The sequence below is a fragment of the Mytilus edulis genome, chromosome 2 (assembly GCF_963676685.1).
Source record: "Mytilus edulis chromosome 2, xbMytEdul2.2, whole genome shotgun sequence".
Classification (NCBI taxonomy): domain Eukaryota; kingdom Metazoa; phylum Mollusca; class Bivalvia; order Mytilida; family Mytilidae; genus Mytilus; species Mytilus edulis.
Window position 1 is genome coordinate 92,751,676 of NC_092345.1, and position 17,479 is coordinate 92,769,154.

Here is a 17,479-nt window from a genome sequence, read left to right on the forward strand (position 1 = left end):
CTATGTTATTTGTTCAAATGATACTCATCATTTAGCTTAAAAATTAAATTTATCATATAATGAAAGCTGAAAAGATTTATATAATTTAAAAATAAGTATTTCATGATTTTAGTATGGCTATTTTTTTAGCTGAAATTTACCACATTTTGAACAAAAGAAAATTTATTACGTGTTACTTTCACGGGATTTTTACTCTGATTACATTAATAACACGTGGTTCATATGTGTGCCAAATATCTATTGTGTAATGTTAATCGGTGAGAAGAAAATAGCAATTTAAAACACAAATTTAGTGATCATTCTGCCTTGTTTCAAACACGCCTTTTCTCGTGCCGTTAACCGTTTTGTAGCTTACACCACCAGGTCATTAACTAGGACAATTTTCACTAACTTCATTTCTATTTTTTGCTTGTCGTATGGTCAAATTGTATATTTGGAATAGTCCAGTCAGTTTGAAGATCGTTGTTTTGTAATTGGAAATATTTTTTGTTGGTTTCCATAACTTTAATTGGTTTTTTTTATTGATAGTTTTGTTATAATTGTAATATACAAATCAAATCCTTCGATCACGTTTCGGACCCGGAATATGGCACACATTTAGAGTCCTGTTAAACTAAGCTAATCAAACCATAAGCGAAGTAAGAATGAAATACAATGGGATAAGTGTGTTATATGTCAAGGTTCTTTTACTGAATTGCTTATTAATAATTGAGTAATAAGAACAAACAAAAGCTTTATCGAGGCTATGGGAGCACGGAAATATTTGAGTTTATTGCCTAATACTTCAGACCTAGACCATTTTCGTACTGATGATTACAAAATGTTGTAGCATCATTCTTGCTACAAATCTTACACTAGCAGACACAACTGAAGTTTTTTTTTTAAAGCTGAATCTAGTTCTTGATCGTCTGTTAAAGTGTTTCAGGACATAACATATAGAAGGTCGTCAAATTCCTGCCTGGAAAAAGTTTTTTTGAGTCAGTGAGATACAGCAGGCCTTAATCAGATTTCTTGGGGAATCGATTGTTCAGCATCATGGTAGATCAACAGTTACTATGAAACACGAGAAAGTCATATTCTAGCTAGCACTTCAAAGGACCCTAAATTAGCTCAGAAATAGTATTTATGTTTTAAGAATTATTTGGTACTCCCGATGAAGTAGATACTCGCATGATTTTACATATGCATGCTATTCATGTAGACAAAGAGATAGGTGTGAAAGGAATCAAGGATAGGATAATAACAAAGTCACAAGATACATATGTTTTAATCTTATGCGTTCCTTACATCCACTCCATGCAGCATACACATGAGCTATGGTTTCAAACAGACACTATTACTTGAATACAAGATTTTCGCATCTATATAAATATAGGAAGATGTGGTGTGAGCGCCAATGAGACAACTCTCCATGCAAATAACAATTTAAAAAAGTAAGCCATTATAGGTCAATGTACGGCCTTCAACACGGAGCCTTGGCTCACACCGAACAACAAGCTATATACTAGTGTAAAACCATTCAAACGGGAAAACCAACGGTCTAATCGATATAAAAAAAAACGAGAAACAAGAAACACGTATAAATTACATAAACAATTGACAAATACTGTATACCTGTCCACGAAATATGTAAAAGTCTCGGGTTTGCTATCTGTAACTTTCTACCACACGTGCTGTTACATGATGCAATACAACGTATTGGACCCTGTTTAGGATCAGTAGTCTTGAAGGACAGCCCAGATGATTTTACCGATTTGTCAAACCTTTCTTATTGTGACATCGCTGGACCTATAGATGCAGATCGAGATCTTGTTGTCAGGTTGAATGATCTCAAGTCAAAACTAAAAATAGATCACTGCGACCTAAACAATTTGAGCGTAAAATTGGCTACAATTTAAAATTTCTCCCTAGTCAAACTTCCTGCTTGTGAATCTACTTTTAAACAATATGTAATAATAGTTTCACTTCAGACGTAAATTTGATGTCTTCCCGTGTAGCAGAACTACACCTTAGCATTCTTCAAAATGGGCAATGACTTGTTCCTTTCTATCTCGGAGGTCATATGTCATCCGAATTTCTGCAAGATTTAGTTTCTACTTGTAAGGGGAATTCTGTGTTTTCAAAGGGTTGCATTTGCTTTGATCAAAATCTATCATGTATAGATGTATGCCCATGTCAGGCAAATGACATATGTCAAAATGTAAATACTCGTGTGGTTGTAGTTAGACACATTGATGGCGACGAAGATGACGATGTATAAGATTTCATTTTTCTGTATGTGTCTTATAAATCATTGTTAGCAATCGAATGAAAATAACGCACTCCATAATATTTTCTAAACAATATATAAAACATCTTCTCAATTTTGAAATCGTCGGAAATATAGTAATAATCTATCTAGTGGGGAAAGATATGTAAAAAAATAATAATAAAAAAACCTGCAATATGTTCTTTGACGTTGGCCGGGGAACTACAGGAGACCATAGAATTTAGTGTAGGTAATACTAACCTCGATCATAATTTTCTATTTGCATTTCTTTTTCTTTTTCGTGTTTTTGCCATGCTGAAGTCTGCTTGTCTTCAGTTTATAAGTTTTTAATGTTCCTTTGGTTTCTCACGCCTATTTTGTTTGCAATTGCTTGTAAAATACATTAATGCTGAACATAACCCTCTCCCTTATTATATTTTTGGAATACTTGTAAACATTATAGCCAATTGTTGCTTATTTTGTCATCTGTATATGTAGGATAGGGTGTTTTACCTGTTTCTAATACCTGTTTTGTTTTCAAAACTTTTTCCCCTCCCCCTTTTTCTCTGTTTGCAGTAATTTTTACTTCTGTAAAGCAAAGCTATACACAGAGCTTTATATTCAACCAAATGTGATGTTACTTTTGAAACAAATCATTTATATATACTCTTTAACACACAATAACAGAAATTTGATTTTTACCTAGAAATTGACGAACACCTTACTATCAAAAGACGTGAAAATCACATTTTTTTTTCGACAAATGATTAAAGTTAAGATCTAAAAAACATCTTTAGATCGTACTTGTAGCGAATTTAATACAAAAAAATTAAATTTAGAAATTGAAATAGGTCAAGGTCACTGTTATTGAACAGCTATTCGAAAATTTCAAATTTGCACCCTATATGCAAAAAAGTCAATTTAAAGTCATTTTTGGCGATAAAAATATAAAATAAGTTCTAAATGTAGATACAAAAGATATTTTTCTCTAAATTAGTTGTTTTTATTTTCCTCCAAACGCATATATGTAGGAGAAACTAGCTATCTAAATGTGACTGTGCATTTTTCTTGATTTTTTGCTTTGACCTTTGACCCTGATTAAAAAAAAACGTGACCACGGCAGACAACGACGACAACGCTATTTCGATGAGGCTTGTTCTCCTCTTTACAAGGATATAAAATATAGCCGTATGTTATTCCGTTAAGGCAAATCGATAAAATTTGTTGATTGGGCACCCTACTATAAGGTGCACATGTTAAACTAGCCGGTGTCATCTTACCTTCAGCTCATTTTCATGGTTCAATGATTAAAGTTCAAGTTTTTTTCGCTGAAAACTCGACAGGGAGGGTGATCTTGCGGTGTTAATAGCTATTTTCTTAAAAGCTTTATATTTTAGAAGTTTGAGGACCTGGATGCTTCATACTGTGTATATAGATGCCTCATGATATGAAGTTTCTGTTTGACCTTGATTCAGTGATAACTTAAAAAAAAGTTAAAGATTTTTTGTAATGTTGATTTCTCTCTTATTATGAGTAATAGGATAACTATATTTGGTATGCGTGTACCTTGCAACCTCCAGATGCCCGTCAGACAGTTTGCACTTTACCTCATTTCATGGATCAGTGAACAAGATTAAGTTCTAGTGGTTAAGTCCATATCTCAGATATGTCTTGTATATTTGGTGTATGGAAGGACTGTAATATGTACATGTCCAACTGGCAGGTATCAACTGACCTGGACCTCATTTTCATGGTTCAGTGGTTATAGTTCAAATTTTTATACGACTGCAAAATTTTTCTGCGGTCATATATTGGTAAGTTGGCGGCATCATCGTTGTCCGAAGACAAATTGGTTTTCGCACTATAACTTTAGTTTATAAGTAAATGGAAATATATGAAATTTAAACACAAGGTTTATGACCACAAAAGGAAGGTTGGGATAAATTTTGGGAGTTTGGTACCAACAGTTTAGGCATTGGGGGCCCAATTAAGCATTTTCTTGGTTTTTCGCACAATAACTTTAATAGAATAAGAAAATAGAAATCTATGAAATTTATACAAGGTTTATGAACACAAAAGGAAGGTTTAGATTGATTTTGGGAGTTTTGGTTCCTACAGTTTAGGAATTAGGGGCCAAAAAGGGCCGAAATAAGCATTATTCTTGGTTTTCGCACAATAACTTTAGTATAAGTAAATAGAAATCTATGAAATTTAAACACAAGGTTTATGACCATAAAGGGAAGGTTGGGTTTGATTTTGGGAGTTTTGGTCCCAATAGTTTAGGAATAAGGGGCCCAAAGGGTCCAAAATTGAACCTTGTTTGATTTCATCAAAAATTGAATAATTGGGGTTCTTTGATATGCCGAATCTAACTGTGTATGTAGATTCTTAATTTTTGGTCCCGTTTTCAAATTCGTCTACATTAAGGTCCAAAGGGTCCAAAATTAAACTTAGTTTGATTTTAACAAAAATTGAATCCTTGGGGTTCTTTGATATGCTGAATCTAAAAATGTACTCAGATTTTTTATTATTGGCCCAGTTTTCAAGTCGGTCCAAATCGGGGTCCAAAATTAAACTTTGTTTGATTTCATCAAAAATTGAATAATTGGGGTTCTTTGATATGCCAAATCTAACTGTGTATGTAGATTCTTAATTTTTGGTTCTGTTTCAGAAACCTATGCTGTGTCAACTATTTAATCACAATCCAAATTTAGAGCTGAATCCAGCTTGAATGTTGTGTCCATACTTGCCCCAACCGTTCAGGGTTCAACCTCTGCGGTCGTATAAAGCTGCGCCCTGCGGAGCATCTGGTTATAGTTCGTTCTTATGTTGTACTGTTATACTGTCCTAGGTTAGGGTGAGGGTTGAGATCCCGCTAACATGTTTAACACCGCAACAATATGTATGTAAGTGCCTGTCCCAAGTCAGGAGCCTGTAATTCAGTGGTTATCGTTTGTTTATGTGTTACATATGTGTTTTTCGTTTATTTTTATACATAAATTAGGCCGTTAGTTTTCTCATTTGAATTGTTTTACATTGTCATTTCGGGGCCCTTTATAGCTGACTATGCGGTATGGGCTTTGCTTATTATTAGGCCGTACGGTGACCTATAGTTGTTAATTTCTGTGTCTGTCATTTTGGTCTCTTGTGGATTAGCAATCATACACCACCTCCTTTTTTATATTTACATAGAAATATATAGAGCTAAATTATATCTTTATATTATGGATTCATTTGGTATCTTTTAAAATTCTTTAAGGTATATAGTTAATGCTTTTTGACATTAAAATGCCTTAAAATATTTACCCGATTAGTTAATGAATAGCAAAACAGATCATAAATCTTTATATATTAAGAATTCCTTTGTAGTTCTAAATTCATTGTGAAAATATAAAAACCTTATCCCTCGTGATGGTAGACCTTTTTTTTATAACAATTCACATTTTTTGCTGGACTTACTTCCCGAGTGTTTAATTATATATAGAATAAAAACATTTAAAACAAGAATGTGTCCAAAGTATACACGGATGCTCCACTCGCACTATCCTTTTCCATGTTCCATGGACCGTGAAATTGGGTAATAAACTAATTTGGCATTAAAATAAGAAAGATTATACTATAGAGAACATATGCTGACTTTACTAACTTTATATTAACCTGAAACTCCCACTTTCATTTTCTATGTTCAGTGGACCGTGAAATTGGGGTCAAAAATCTAATTTGGCTTTAAAATTAGAAAGATCATATCATAAGCAACAAGTGTACTAAGTTTCAAGTTGATTGGACTTCAGCTTCATCAAAAACTACCTTGACCAAAAACTTTAACCTGAAACTCCCACTTTCATTTTCTATGTTCAGTGGACCGTGAAATTGGGGTCAAAAGTCAAGTTGGCCTTAAAATTAGAAAGATCATATCATAAGCAACAAGTGTACTAAGTTTCAAGTTGATTGGACTTCAGCTTCATCAAAAACTACCTTGACCAAAAACTTTAACCTGAAACTCCCACTTTCATTTTCTATGTTCAGTGGACCGTGAAATTGGAGTCAAAAGTCAAGTTGGCTTTAAAATAAGAAAGATCATATCATAAGCAACAAGTGTACTAAGTTTCAAGTTGATTGGACTTCAGCTTCATCAAAAACTACCTTGACCAAAAACTTTAACCTGAAACTCCCACTTTCATTTCCTATGTTTAGTGGACCGTGAAATTGGGGTCAAAAGTCAAGTTGGCCTTAAAATTAGAAAGATCATATCATAAGCAACAAGTGTACTAAGTTTCAAGTTGATTGGACTTCAGCTTCATCAAAAACTACCTTGACCAAAAACTTTAACCTGAAACTCCCACTTTCATTTTCTATGTTCAGTGGACCGTGAAATTGGGGTCAAAAGTCAATTTGGCTTTAAAATTAGAAAGATCATATCATAAGCAACAAGTGTACCAAGTTTCAAGTTGATTGGACTTCAGCTTCATCAAAAACTACCTTGACCAAAATATTTGACATGAACGGACGAACAGACGGAGGCACAGACCAGAAAACATAATGCCCCTCTACTATCGTAGGTGGGGCATACAAAAGGCAAAACATCATTGCACCAATTTAACTCAAGGAATTAACCATTTTCTCTACAAACTCTATAAAAAAAAATCTGTATCTAAAAATGCACCCCAACATACCTAAATATAAAGCAAAATGAGCTAAATCAAGTAACCTGACATTGTAATCTACAATATGACCACACGACTTCAAACTAAAGGATTAATAACCGATAGACTACCAAAACAGGAAGACTGCTCTTCTATCATAATTATTGAACTATTCGTGGTTGATGGTAAAGGTTCACTCCGGTATTTTTTTTCCATTGGTGTAAGATACCTAGGAAATAACATTCATTAGATTGTTACTTAAATAAAAGACAACTTTGTGACTACAAATGATTTATTAGTTACGTTTAAAAGTTAAACATAATAAATTGGACAACAAAGACAAATTGGAGTATCAATTAGTCTCCATACACTTCATCCTTCTGTGCAATTGTTTATACCAAACAAGCCTTGTATGTTTCATATACAACATCATTCTTCGATGGATCATCATTGGTGAGAAATACAAGCCAGTCTTCAATGTATTCCTGTATCGGAACCATACCATGGCTTGGTTTGTAAAGTTCGAATGCCTTCCTAATGAGAGCCTCGTTGTCATGACCATATACATTATATGCCTTGACGTAGTTATCCAGTGAAATCATTTTAGTCTTGTCTGTATCCAGAATGCAAATAATGTCTTCACACAAGGCTTTCATTTTTGCGATAAAATTTTTCTTGTTTTCGGTATACCCTTTTTCTAAATCTTTTAAGAGGTCAGCCTTGGTTATTTTATTATTCCCTTTAAGGATGTATTTCTCCCACCATGCTCCTATTTTAGCAGCTTCCACCTTTCCCTTAGATTTGCTTAGGCCTTCAACTAGAGGGAATTGCTTGAGTGTGTAGTCAACGTCAGCACGTGTGATAACCCCGTCATGATTCACATCAAGAGTGCGATACCAGACATTCCACTTTTCTTTCAAGAACTCAATTCCAGACACCACTGTAAAAATAAAATAGAAAGTAGTTTTTTCTTTTATTGGGCGTTTCGCTATCTATTGTTTAATATATACATCCTTTTCCAGTTTGGCCAAGGATTTTCCTGGTTTGAAATTTTAAGAAGAACATTTTTTATTAGCTAACCGCAGTTGCAAAGTCCGGACCAATACAACACGATGAACACAACTGAAGACGTTGACTATTCTAGTTGAAATTTAAAGTCATTTTAAGTTAAGGCAACCACATCTGATGTAATTAACTAGTGGTATAAAGATATTGTGAGAAGGATGATCTCGGTGTTGTTAGGTTGCTGATGTAATTAACTAGTGGTATGAAGATATTGTGAGAAGTATGATCTCGGTGTTGTTAGGTTGCTGATGTAATTAACTAGTGGTATGAAGATATTGTGAGAAGGATGATCTCGGTGTTGTTAGGTTGCTGATGTAATTAACTAGTGGTATGAAGATATTGTGAGAAGTATGATCTCGGTGTTGTTAGGTTGCTGATGTAATTAACTAGTGGTATGAAGATATTGTGAGAAGGATGATCTCGGTGTTGTTAGGTTGCTGATGTAATTAACTAGTGGTATGAAGATATTGTGAGAAGGATGATCTCGGTGTTGTTAGGTTGCTGATGTAATTAACTAGTGGTATGAAGATATTGTGAGAAGGATGATCTCGGTGTTGTTAGGTTGCTGATGTAATTAACTAGTGGTATGAAGATATTGTGAGAAGGATGATCTCGCTGTTGTTAGGTTGTTGTCTCATTGACTCTCACCACACCGCCCCCATTTATACAATGTGACAAATTTGATATTTATATATCCAAAAATTTTAATAAAAAAAAAGTGAAACTCTTTACACTAAAATAAAACGTTGGAGAACAATATAATGTAAATGCATAATACGAAGACTCACCTGGAGTAGTTTTTGTCGGTATAGGTGTAGTTTTCTCTGGCGTTATACTTATGGTAGTTTTCGTCGGCATAGGTGTAGTTTTCTCCGGCGTTATTGCAGTTTTTGTCGGAAGAGTGGTAGTTTTCTGAGGCGTAATTATAGCTTTTGTCTGAATAGGTATAGGTTTCTCCCGTGTTATTATAGTTTTCTCTGGTGTAATGGGCGCTTTCGTCGGACTAGTGGTTGTTTTCTCTGGTGTAATGGGCGCTTTCGTCGGATTAGGCATAGTTTTCTCTGGTGTAATGGGCGCTTTCGTCGGACTATTGGTTCTTTTCTCTGGTGTAATGGGCGCTTTCGTCGGATTAGGCATAGTTTTCTCTGGTGTAATGGGCGCTTTCGTCGGATTAGGCATAGTTTTCTCTGGTGTAATGGGCGCTTTCGTCGGATTAGGCATAGTTTTCTCTGGTGTAATGGGCGCTTTCGTCGGACTATTGGTTGTTTTCTCTGGTGTAATGGACGCTTTCGTCGGATTAGGCATAGTTTTCTCTGGTGTAATGGGCGCTTTCGTCGGACTAGTGGTTGTTTTCTCTGGCGTAATGGGTGCTTTCGTCGGATTAGGCATAGTTTTCTCCGGCGTAATGGTAGTTTTCGTTGGCAAGGGGGTTGTTTTCTCTGGTATTATGGCAGCTTTCGTCGGCTTTTTACTAGTTTTTTCCGGCGTTATGGTTGTTTTTATCGGCATAGGGGTAGTCCTTGTTTGCATAGGGGCAGCTTTCGACGTCATGATGGTGTTTTTCGTCGCAATATCAGTTGTTGATTACGGAATCTGTAAATGAAAAAAAATATAGTAAAATTAAAAAAAGATCTTGATTTGTCAATGGAATTAAATAACTCCGTTGTAGTTTGTCTTTCCTCGGGATGCGAAAACATTTGATGTAAGCAGATCATTTTGCATTCATTGTAAGAAACTTAGAAAAAAAATCTTCTCCTCTACAACAATTCATCTTTTTTGTGTATTTTACAAAAAGAAAATATAAATATTTCATGGCTCTGTGTGTGTACCCATAATTAAAAAAAGAGCAAATCATTGCTGCGGTATCTTATTGTAGCCGTTGGAAAAAAAAGATCTATTACGTAAGAACAAGATGAATTCATATTTACACATACAGTTTATCAAGGAGGATTCTGTTATTTGACCACAGTTCATGCAGTTCCTCTATTTTTTTTACAATTATATCGCTCTTTTTTTTTCATCAAAGATATTTTTACAAAATTCAATTTGCAATATACTACATACATATGAAAAAACACAAACTTACCGAAACTGGTAGGGATCTGACCTAAATGCATAGTGAAGACATCAATTGCGCTTCATATTATATACTTTTATGCTGAAGGTACTTACCTTGAAACTGTAAGTTGTTTATGTACAAAAACCTCAAGGATGCAATATCATAAGGGCAACGTGTACTTAGTCAAAAACTTCATATCACCCTGTATTGTCATGGTGTACAAGATCTTTGCTATAATTAGACACAAAATATTGTAATTTTAAGATGAAAATGTAAGTGATGACACAATCATGCAAAAAAGTGTTTAACGATAGAAATTTTTAAATAGAATTACTTCTTTAACTGTTTTAGTTGATTTAGTAGTATTAAAGTTGCAGTTCTAAAGTTTTGGTAATCATTTTAAATTCAAGAATGTATGCCTTCGTACAAAACTCTCATTTCTTGTCCAGGTTTGGCTTTACATTTTATTATTTTTTCGTATTATCAACATAACGTTTGGATGTCATATATGTCTATTATTGCCTCAGACGACTTCTTTTCGAAGTTCTTAATGGTGCATTATTAATGGTATCAATCCTATTGATATGCTAAAAACTTAAATATTGTTTTGTTTGATGTGTAAAATTCTATTCAACTATAGGCTATAAGAAATCGCGTTTCTTCTGATCAATGTCTCTTATTTATTATAGTGTTGATTACTGGCAACTCAATTGCTTAGGAATAGCTAATACAGAACAGGTAAAAGTCGTGTTCAGCCATTAATAGGAAACGATTGTCAACATTTACAGTAATTCGATCCACAATAAAGCATTCTTATAAAGGTAAAAACATAAAAAAAACTTATATTTTTTACCTAAAACATGAAATCGAACAGACCTATAAAAATCCAATTACACGAGGTCACAATTTACTATACTGCCCAAACATCAGGCGCAGTTCGGTCCATGGCCTAACTCACCAACGTCAGGCGTTTCGATGTTGTGCGAGCATCAAACGAAATTTGGTATTCGTGAGGCAATCGTGCGACTGTATCACGAGTGTCTTGCGACAGTCGTGAGACTGTCTTACGACCGTCGTGCGACAGTCTTAAGATTATTTTTTTTATCAAAATTGTTTATGTTGGTACACGCGACAATGTATTTATCGCACGACAGTCCCACAACTGTAGTGACACTCTTACGACAGCCACAAGACAGTGACACGACAAAAAATCGTGGATCAGAAAAGGTTCATGTCCGATTTTCGTCCCACGATGTAATGACCCGCGATTTGACAAAATTTAATGTCGTGGAGCTGCATATATATGTCGTGGGTTCGTTATGACCGGGCGGCTTAAACATGTCAAAAATAGGGGTACATCAGTCAACATTGTGTTATAACCTTAATCACTATGAAAACAAACATATATGTAACAAAGAAGCACAAAAAGGCATATAGACAAAGCACATTCGCAAAAATGAAAGACAAGAATACAAATGTTTTTACCATAGAGCAATAATACTATGACGGGGTGTTTAAGTACAGAGCCATTTGAAATAGATATCACCAAAAACAGACTGTACAGTAAGTGATATTCATAAAGGCAAATAAAAGAATACTATAACACGTTTTCTAAAAGATGTTAAACAACGTCAGTACCCTGAATATATACCTCAAGACCATGCAATTTGACCATAGCAAATCATTTGTCTCTAATAAAACTAATATATAAAGGATTTACAGTATACAATTATTGTACGTCAAATCAAAAGCTGCAAATAAAAAAAACCCAATATAATTGGTTAATCGCTAAGAGACAAAGAAACACTAAACCTACTCATGACAACCAATCCAGCACTTCAAGTAAAATCGAAGTACATCCGGGAATGACTCGTGACCATCAAATAGTCATAGCAAATATACATATGAAAGCCAAAACATAAAAAAAAGAAACCCAGACTGGTGCACCTTTTTAAAAAGGGCGATATTAATGGACTCGAAGAAAACTACGTTGGAAACCTTATGAAAAACAAGGAAGAAAACACTGTAAAAGAAAACTGGACATGCTTCAAAAATGATCATACTACAAGCAACTACAGAATTAATCCGACAGAAAACGATAGGTAGTAAACAACGTGTGCCATGATCTTTACACATATCAAAAGACTGATACGACCTAGACAGCAAAGTTAAAAACATAACACCAAGAAAAATTGGAACAAATAGACACAATAAAAACAAACGGTCCAGATGAACTAGAATCTTGAAAGAAGCACACTGCGAAATTGCACCGTTCCTAACAAAATTCTATGAACATTCCTATGCCAATGGAGAAGTTCCTTAAGACTGGCAACAAGCAAACATCACAGCCATCTATAAAAAGCAAAAGTCAAGCAGTAAACTACCGACCCGTATCTTTAACCACAATATGTTGTAAAGTCATGGAACACATAATCTACAAGCACATCATGGAACATCTTGAAGAACATCAAGTCTTATACGACTTCCAACACGGATTCAGACGTAACCGATCATGCGAAACTCAACTCATTAACACCATTGAAACAGTTACAAGAGAACTGGACCATCGAGGACAAACGTACATGCTTATCCTTGATTTCTCGAAAGCGTTCGATACAGTTCCCCACCAAAGACTTCTAAAGGAAATGTTACACTATTGGATAACATCCAACACACTACAATGGATTTCGGCATGGCTCACTCAGCGACACTAGAGAGTATGTATAGATGGACACGCCAGTGAGATCAAGAGTTCAACAAGGTACATTATTGGGACCACTTTGTTTCCTAATATACAGTATAACGGGTCTGTTTCGCGTGTGTTTAATTTCCGCTTTGTTCGCGCTAGCGATTTAATCGAATCACGAATATTAATCCCAGCAAAAATTTCCCTTAAAGTGTCGGAGTTGTCTCTCTATAAACATTCCATATACGGTCATGCGGGTAAGTAAATAATGAAAATACAAGTATGTGAACATTGTTTTAAAAAACTGAAGGTAAAAATAATTATTATACCCGTATTTAGTCAGTAGTATGTGTTGATCAAATTTGTCAACATGTCTTTGCTTAACTATCTAGTTACTGACAAATCCAAACTCCCACAAATGAAGAATTTGAAGTTGCCAATGAATAGATGCAAAGGCTTTTCGAAAGCCCTAAGCCTTGTTGTCGTGGGAAATATGCTACATAAAGTCCAAGTCAAAGACTACAAATGGGAAAATATGCTGCCGAAAATAGCCCTAGCTAGTGCCACGGTTAGGAAATTTTCACCGTTACTGTCGAGAACAATAAACAAAAGCACAGTACGTGGTTTTAAAGGGGACCTTTTAAAAGAACTTAATACACGAACGGGTAAATGATATTTTTATATGATAAGTTGCAATATTATGTATCAACGATATAAGAGAAACAATCTCATCAAAATCAACCCTATAGCTATTTGCTGACGACTCGCTGCTATATAGATCCACCAATGGTAGTGAGGACAACTTACAACTTCAACAAGATCTGACAGAACTGACCAAAAGTGCGGTGAGGTGGCAAATGACATTTCTTCATCTAAATGCTACACACTGATGGGTATCAAGAAAGAAAAACTAAACAATAAAAGATTATCAACAGTTCACCGTCCAATATCCATACTTCGGAGTCGAATTATCAGAAGGCATCAGTTGGGATTCTCACATCTAGAAGTGACCACAAAACCCAACCGAGTAGAAGGATACATAAGACGCAACATCTGGGAGCGTCCACAAGACACCAATGCGCAGGCCTACATATCGCGAGTACGCCCATATCTTTTGTTCGCCTCTGCAGTTCGGGATCCGTATCGAAAACATCACATTGACTCATTAGAAATGGTCCAAAGAAGAGCTGTCAGATTTGCGACATCAACATACAGTCGGGAACCAGGCACTGTTACACATATCATGAAAACCTTAGAATAACAAACGCTAGAATCTTAGTAGACTAATATACAGTAGACTTTGCATGTTTTCAGGGCCACACATGGAAAGGCGGCAGTCAACATACCATCATACGTTAGAAGACCATCCACCCCAACAAGTCAATACCATCCAGATTAATTCTCTCGGATCAGTACCTCCGCAGATGCCTATAAATAGATCTACATACCACGCACCATCTCCGACTGGAAAAGCCTGCCTCTTGACGCCTTCCAAGCTACATCTATGTAATGCTTCAAGAAGCATCTCCGGAGACTACAGATGTATTCAGAAACCACCTATTTTTATCCAATTTAAATTGCACTTACACGCAGGTTACAGTTTGCATAGCAGTATCTGCGTTATGAATTTTCACTGCAGATCAATGATATAGATGTAGATGTAAAAATCATGATTTAAATGCTTGAATTAAATATTTTCCCCTAAATCCCTTAAATTTGGACTTTGTTATAACTATGTGGGCTTTATCTTTTATATTATTTTGACATGTATCTCAGTTTCAATTTCTTAAAAGTAAATTCACATCTCCATATTTCGGTTTTAATAGGGTTACTTCACTTGACAAAAGAACTCTTAACGTGACAACAAGTATTTGTTATATTATTTTGTAAAACCACATAAGACTTGTATTTTTTGTGATTAAAGATTATTGATATACTTAAATGAAAAAGCGTCCAACCGTCAGAAAAAAAAACCCTAAAATAAAGTCGTATTCAATTAAACACTGACAATTTTATATAACAACCACGCTTTGATTGATTGATTTGATGATTGTTGGTAGGTGTTTTGCGCCACTTTCTTCACTGTTGGTTTTGTCGTGAATGCCAGTTTCATTTGGTGGAGAATGCTGGAATTTCCGAAGAGAACCACTGGACTTTTACAGAAAAACTTTCAATTTAAGTTAGTTAAGAGCACATACCTTGTACGGGTCTCGAACTCACAACCTCAGTGTTGATCCGAGTGAGTGTTGACAGACTAGTGATCGTTGTATATGAACTACCTAAACCTCTTGAGCCCCTTCAATATTTGTAAAGTCCCGTATCTTAAATCGTTGAGAATAAATGTACACAGATTCTTAATATCTGTCTCCAAATAGTTATTAAAGGTACCAGGCTTATATCTAAATCTTATGTCTAAAATCACGGCCGACACTCGGCTAACCGAGAAATTGGTCGGTTAATCTATATTGAGTATGCGGCTATATGGGAGATTGGTCTGTTAATCGGGTTGGTTATACGTCTGTTAAGAGTAAAACGTACAATTTAATGTTAAACTGTATCAAATATACAGATTTTTGGCATATTATAAGAACCAAATAAAAAAAAAGAAAAGTGTCTGACAAAATGATATCTATCATAGAACATTTTCCACTTGTAAAAACATTTCAAAGTCTACGCAGTTTTCAGTAAAAATAAAAGGCGTCGCGCAAGTATGTAGTATTTATGCTTATACGCATAGGAATTTTTTAATAAAAGTCGAAACAAACAATTTTAGATATCATTTAAAGGACAAAAAATAGTACTTTGGGTCTAAAAAATAAATTTGCATTGGTGAATATTTCATAATTGTAATATAACGTGAATATTACCACGTTTTAGTGAAAATTATGGGAATAAAGTCTGTTAATGGGTTGGACAATTGAAATTGTGTCAGTTAAGAGTTATTTAGCCACAGTTATTTTTGCTACCTTTATATTTTCCCATAGAAAAAGTTAAGAATGAGATGTTCCTAAGTAATAAAATAAAATGATAATACGGTGCAACAGTATCCTACGGAAGCGAATTACCGCCACACTTTTTTTTTAAATTTTTCTACATATATTTGCGTTATAACGCAAACCTCAAATATCTTGATTGCAATTGTTCATTAAGTTTTGTAAAAAAATGTCCGTCTGTCATTCATTTCGGTTGTGATTTACTAGTAAGAGCATTTTTATTTTGACTTTCTTTGCATTTTATTGAAGGATGTCACTTCAATATAGCGTGATATAAATTGGCTGCTGGAATATGCATGCATTTATTATTAATGTTTTCAATCAGCCTCAATTTTTGTGTCTGTTCAAAGTAGCACGTTCTCAAATCCGACTGAAAGTGTCTTTCTAATACAACACAGGGTACCGGTAATATCAATATAAACTGTACATCTGTCCAGTGCATATAACGTGTTGTCATTCTCATATGCACATGATATTTGTCACTGGACGAAAAACCCTAATTCTTATGCATCCTCCAATTGGTTCTTTATTTCTATTACTTAATCATATGTTGTTTACAAAAAAAAGTAAAATCACAAAAATACTGAACTTAGAGGAAAATCAATTCGGAAAGTCCATAATCACATGGCAAAATCAAATAACAAAACGTATCAAAAACGAATGGACAAGAACTGTCATATTCCTGACTTGGTACAGGCATTTTCAAATGTAGAAAATGGTGGATTAAACCTGGTTCTATAGCGCTAACCCTCTCACTTTAATGACAGTCTCATAAAATTCCGTTATATTTACATTGATGGCGTTAAATAAACAGACACAATAAATAAAATAGTCAAAATATGGGTACATCAGTCATCATCGTATAACAATTTTAAAAGGAACAATTTAACAGAACACAAAAACATCTACTATCTACGAACACATTCATTGATTTGAGTGTCTGACATCAGAACATTTTATACGTCACATAAATTTGTTGTTCAATGTGCATACAAACGATTTTAAAATTTTACATAGGCAATGTTAGTCATTCTCAAGAAGTAAATGGAAAAGAACGAATGCAGATACATTTGGTCATCTTAAGTTTTAATACATTTTATTCCGTTTAGTATCTTTCTTCATAAGTGTAGAGGAGAACGGCAGTTGTCCGCATGTAAAATTCTAGCATGTGTCACCAATATGAGTACATCGCAATCCGTTACTGTTTCAACACCCAGGGGTGTTTCATGTGTGTATTCTTAAACAATTATTATTTTTTCTCTCTTTTTTAGCAATGCATCACTCTCTACTGTCCTTATCTATTATTCTATATTCTGCTACTCCATCCAGATTATCGTGTATACCATGAGGGTTCGGATTGGGGGTGTTGTTTATTTCTGTATTCTTTAAATTGTTATGTCACGTTTCTTCCGTGACGTTTTTTCCTTTTACCTTTTATTTATCTTACTCATTATTCTTTCTCTATTCTTTATATTTTAGCATCCCAATATATTTTACTTACTAATGTTTAGTTACATTACGACGTTTATCTCTGATTTATATACTGGTTACCAATGTAGATGACAAGTTGGTGTCATGCATGACAATTAAACAGAATCCACATGACATATGCGACCATTCTTGGATGAAATTAACATTACTTTAATATTACAATTTTTGAAACCGTTTTTATCAATTTTCTATTTCCATTGTTTAAATTGTTCATTGTTCACAGTGGCGGATCCAGCCATTTTAAAAAGGGGGGTTCCCAACCCAGAGTAAAAGGGGGGGGGGGGGGTTCCAACT

At 34.6% G+C, this 17,479-nt stretch overlaps 1 protein-coding gene across 1 annotated transcript; it reads right to left on the minus strand.

Annotated features, from left to right (window-relative positions):
* Positions 1-7,165: 7,165 nt before the first annotated feature.
* On the minus strand, positions 7,166-10,152 carry LOC139513427 (zonadhesin-like). The gene is made up of 3 exons (XM_071301899.1): positions 10,043-10,152; positions 8,745-9,549; positions 7,166-7,831 (listed from the first exon to the last, which is right to left on the minus strand). Exons 2-3 carry the CDS (start codon positions 9,505-9,507, stop codon positions 7,284-7,286), a joined length of 1,311 nt encoding a protein of 436 aa, XP_071158000.1. The 5' UTR covers positions 9,508-9,549; positions 10,043-10,152; the 3' UTR covers positions 7,166-7,283.
* Between the last annotated feature and the right edge of the window lie 7,327 nt (positions 10,153-17,479).